At 48.5% G+C, this 4,714-nt stretch overlaps 1 protein-coding gene across 1 annotated transcript; it reads left to right on the top strand.

Annotated features, from left to right (window-relative positions):
• The first annotated feature begins 907 nt into the window (after nucleotides 1-907).
• Nucleotides 908-4,389, top strand: LOC135715578 (lysosomal alpha-glucosidase-like). The gene is made up of 4 exons (XM_065238794.1): nucleotides 908-1,501; nucleotides 1,641-2,369; nucleotides 2,434-4,055; nucleotides 4,121-4,389. The coding sequence occupies exons 1-4, from the start codon at nucleotides 1,414-1,416 to the stop codon at nucleotides 4,355-4,357; spliced, it is 2,676 nt and encodes an 891-aa protein (XP_065094866.1). The 5' UTR covers nucleotides 908-1,413; the 3' UTR covers nucleotides 4,358-4,389.
• The last annotated feature ends 325 nt before the right edge of the window (nucleotides 4,390-4,714 follow it).

Genomic DNA, 4,714 nt, shown 5'->3' with positions numbered 1-4,714 from the left:
CGAGAGAACAACTGACAGATACCGAAATGCGACCCGAAATCTGTTTGAAGAAGAAAACAAAACATAAACGACTTTTCGCGCGGTAATCGAGCGACAAACCAGTGCATGCAGTGTTTGGTCGCATGGTAATCGCTCATCGCGTCGCATTCGTTCGCGTTCACCGTGGCATGTCAGGCTTGTTCTTGCTTTGTTTGAATGTGCGAAGCTCGGTCGCGCGACTTCGCGCGACTTGTCAAAATTCGCGTCGCGTCGCGTCGCATCGCGAATCGCGTCTACCCTGGCCGCCACCTTACATGGCCGTGTGGATGCAAATACAAAGTCGACTAAGAGAATCTGTCAATGTTACTTAGGACCTAATGCAATGTTCAGCTTGAATTGTCTACGCAGGGGGAGGAGGGGGTATCAAGAATCCAAAAAAACTGTCTACGTAGTTAATGAACAGCCCCCTATCTACAGGCCAATGTACCAGGAGGACAAAGTTGGAAAGGTGGTTGAAGGTGCAAGCCCACTCCCCCGGGGCTGCCCTTATTTCAGTCGGTAAAGACACAGCTAAAAAGCAAAACCATGCTGGAAATGGCTGAATTCAATTTTCGGTCCGGTCTAAACAAATTTCGGACTTGGAAATTTCTCGACTTCCCTGGGCATAGAATAGAGTATGATTGTACTTGCCACTCAATTATACTAATGCAAAAACGGTACAGGCATCGAAAGCTCTCAATGAATTACTGTTGAAGGGCCTCTAGAACACTATGTTGAGAGCACGCAATAAGCTTGAAATGCGAAGAAGAAGAAGAAAGATAAAGAAAAAAGCTGCAAGCCCAAGACGCCCCCCGCTCTGATAAGATAACGCATTCGAAGGGGCATTCGGTTTCGCTTGAAGCAACAATCAATTATTATCAACTGACTAGATTAGGCACATTACTGTTCGGAAAACACTCTATTAGCAATCAAAGCAGCCAATTCCATTTTATGGTTGTCACTTCTATCCGTTGCCATTGTCACCGACGTCGTCGTCCGTCGCCGCTTGCTGTGATTAGCTCGTCAAATTTTGGACAATCTAGCTAGATTTATTAGGGTCGTTCATTTTACAGTCCAAACGACGGGGGGTGGCGGAATCTTGAATATAAAGTGAAAGTGATTGGACAAAACATTGCTGTGATTTATTGCGCTTTGTGTTTGTGTTTGTGTGTGTGTGTGCGAGTGCAGGGAAAATCGTTCGGAATTTGTCTACGTAAGCATATAACAGGGTACTTGGATTTAAATCGGATTACTACGGGGAAAAGAGTCGTACATGTCTTAGGCTAAATTTTTCTGAAGTTTAGTACGTTCCGAAGGAAAACAACGGGTGTTATTTTGGAACCATTTGTGACTCACAGAAAAAAAAGAACGACGCACATCGCACTGTAGGCAACAATGCCCCCTCCACTGAAACAACGTGAACCACCGGAAGAGGACGAGGAAGAGGAGGCTGCCGAAGTGAATTTTCCGGAATTTGATAAAAGTTAGAAATGTTATTTATGTGGAAATATAAACACGGACCATGGGCGTGGGTAGGGTTGGCATTAATGTCCTTTCATGGGCCTCGCACGCCACTGGTTCCCACCGAAGCCAACTTGGTTCACTCAGTTCGTCTATTTCAGGCCCGGCGTTCATCCACGTGCTGCTGCTGAACAAAACCCTCCGGCTGTTTGTGATCCTGGGCTTAGCGGCAATTGTTATTCCAGCCTTTGCCTACCTGTTCTTTTTCTCCCAGGAAATCGGTCACGCACCGAAGCAACAGCTCGTGGGAACATGTGGCCATCCAACGCTTTACCACATCCAGTGTGGATTCTCACACATTCCCCAGCACGAATGCCACCGGCTGGGTTGTTGCTTCACCAGTCTCTCGACATGTTACCACTCCCTGCCGTCGGAACATCAGTACCAGCTGGATGGCGATTGGTTCGATGGGGCATTCCTTGCTCCCACTCGAAACCTCACTCCTTACCTAACGACACCGGTGCCCAAAATCCAAGTTCACTTGAATGTGCTGCAGCTGACCCGGATTCAATTATCACTAACCACGGTTCCGCAGGAAGCGGCCCGGCAACAGTCACGCGGACAAATCAACATATTGGAAACTGATGAGCTGCAGGCTCGCATCTACAGTCCCACGTTTTTCGTGGAAGTGAAACGCAAGTCCAACGAGGAGATTATTTTCTCCACTGCCCGGGGGCCACTCGTCGTGACGGAGGGCTTCATCGAATGGACCCTACATCTGGGGGTGGATATTCTGTTCGGATTGGGGGAGGCTTTGCTAGAACCGGGTAGGAAATATCTGCTGCTTAACAATCAGAACGCGTCCGCCGTGCCGGTCGTCATGGGATACAGTGAGTATTGATTAAACATAAATTTAATTTCACCGCATAACGGACGACATCTACCTCGTCACAGACATGAAAACAAATCAATTCAACGGCATCGTCTTCAGCACGCCTGGTCTCACCGAGATTGAAATCGTTCGCTCCCGGCTCATCGTCGTCCGTTCCCAGTTCACCGGCCAATTCGAGTTGGAGCTCCTATCCGGTCCCAATCCAGCTGACCTACACCAGCAACTGAAAACTATCTCCCAGAACCACTACCAGCCCCCCTTTTGGTCCTACGGAGTTCATGTTTGCGATGAATCGCGAAACTCCACCCTACCCTCCATCCGATCCGCCGTTGAAACCATGCTCTCCGATGGCATCATCTTCGATTCCCACTGCATCGACGACGATATGTTTTGGTTGTCGAACACGATGGCCATAACCATGCAATTGGAAGAGATAATGCAGCTTCTATCCAACAACAGCAAACGGTTCGTCCCGTCGGTTGTCATGGTACTGGAACCGACGGGTAATTCCGTTTACACCACTGCCCGCACCTACGGCCTACTGCTGCGAAGTGCGTACAACATTGCATCGTACCGAGGGGTGGTTCGCAATCGTACCGCAGTCTACTTGGATTGGCGCACGGAGCGTCACGAGATGACACTGTGGCTGGATCAGACGTGGACGAGCGTACGGAACTTGAACGCTTCCGGGTATAGTTTGAAGGAGGGCTCTTTGCGGGATGATGGGAACAAAACCTACCCAAGCAGAAGTCAGTTGACGTATCTACCAGAAAGGTTGAACAGCTCGATTGCGGATTTGATTCGATGGGATACAAAGCTTTCGAACAGTATGGAGATGGTGGTTAGGAGTCAGAACCGGATGGGACCGGAGATGGTGAGGAGAGTTGAGCGGAAGGTGGAAGAGGGGAGTTTGTTGATTACAGGAACATATGATTTGAAGACGAAGGCAGCGATCGTGGCGCAGAACGTTTCCGGGACGTGGATATCGCTGAGGACTGAGGTGAATCGAGCAATTGGACTATCCTTAGCGGGGCTAAGCTTCATTGGAACGCCGATCTGTGGCAATGCAAGGGATAATGTTACGGAGGAATTGTGCATCCGGTGGTACCAGTTTGGGTCGCTCCTGCCACTGTTCAAGGTCTCCGAAGATCGCATGCCGAATCGCTTTAGCAAATTTGCCGAACGAATCATGCTGTCGTCGATAAGAAAGCGATATGCCTTGTTGGAGTACATAAATACGTTGATTGTGACGAATTCGCCATATCTAAGGCCGATGTACTATCACTATGAGGAAGCACGCAACTACACGACCGAGCTGTGGGAGCAGTTCATGGTTGGGGATTCACTTCTGGTGGCTCCCGTATTGCTACCGCAAATGACGCAGATCGATATCTACTTTCCGGAGACGTTCTACGAATTGTGGGCCGGAGGAGAGCTGCCAACAAACGATGTGCTGCAGTATGCGGTCGTAGAGTCTGATTTACCGATGTTCTTAAGACCAAGCTGCGTCGTTGGTTTGAGGCAAATCTCCGATCAAGTACTGGGAATCGATGAGGCACGTCTTCAGCCCATGTATCTGACCGGAGCTGTCGGTTGCAATATTAGGAAGACGAAATGCGAAGCAGCCGGGACTTTGCTGTTCACGAACGGATTCGGCCTGAGCTTTCACATCACGCTGGAACAGGCGAGTGTCGCTGAAGACTTTTCTATGTTGTTGGGTAAAATTACTTTTTCTTTTTTTTTTTCTAGGAACTCGTGGTCCGCATTCGATTGACGCTTGTGAGCGAGTCGCTCAAAAGTTTAGCTTGTTCCCCCGCAGAAAAGTCCCTATCCGGAGAAGTGCTATTTGTTCAGTTGTACGGCCACCCGAACCGCACGGACCCACTGGTGGAGCAGCTCAACTTTGACCTGTGCCAACTGACGGCAACGGAAATGGAAAGCGTCTATCGCTTTGAAAATAACGACCGAGAAGTGGAAGTCCCTTAATATGTTCCTGTTTAATAAATTTACTGCTGTGTGTACCGGTAGCGAGATAAGCGTTTGCTTTCTCCGAAATCCCTACAGAAGGAGATGTTATTCTATAGCTTCTATATATAGATCTCGCATGAATGCACGCAAAGTTCACAACCGAATTAAACCCGCCCGCAGTCGAAAGGTAAAACCAACTGTCTTTCCAAGAAGCGTGTCATGAGGCGTCAAATTACCACTCGTCGTCTTCGTCGTCGCACAGTGGGACGAAATAAAAAAAAAAAGTGGGACATGGACATTTGCGACGAAACTATTGAGTGTATCATTTCGATGTCTTCTAGAATGTTTCTTCATGTTTTGAATACTTTATTTGAG

The sequence above is a fragment of the Ochlerotatus camptorhynchus genome, unplaced genomic scaffold (assembly GCF_037179485.1).
Source record: "Ochlerotatus camptorhynchus isolate MF236.1 unplaced genomic scaffold, CSIRO-AGI_Acam_v1.1 ptg000046l, whole genome shotgun sequence".
Taxonomy (NCBI): Eukaryota; Metazoa; Arthropoda; class Insecta; order Diptera; family Culicidae; genus Ochlerotatus; species Ochlerotatus camptorhynchus.
The sequence above is the reverse complement of the archived record's forward strand: the minus strand, read 5'-3'. Positions and strand labels throughout refer to the sequence as shown.

Bases quoted from the DNA above. Each gene is read 5' to 3' on its own strand.
- LOC135715578 (XM_065238794.1), top strand. From the start codon at position 1,414: ATGCCCCCTCCACTGAAACAACGTGAACCACCGGAAGAGGACGAGGAA. The intron at 1,502-1,640 runs GTTAGAAATGTT...CGTCTATTTCAG, and splicing joins TTTTCCGGAATTTGATAAAA to GCCCGGCGTTCATCCACGTG. The intron at 4,056-4,120 runs GCGAGTGTCGCT...TTTTTTTTCTAG, and splicing joins TTCACATCACGCTGGAACAG to GAACTCGTGGTCCGCATTCG.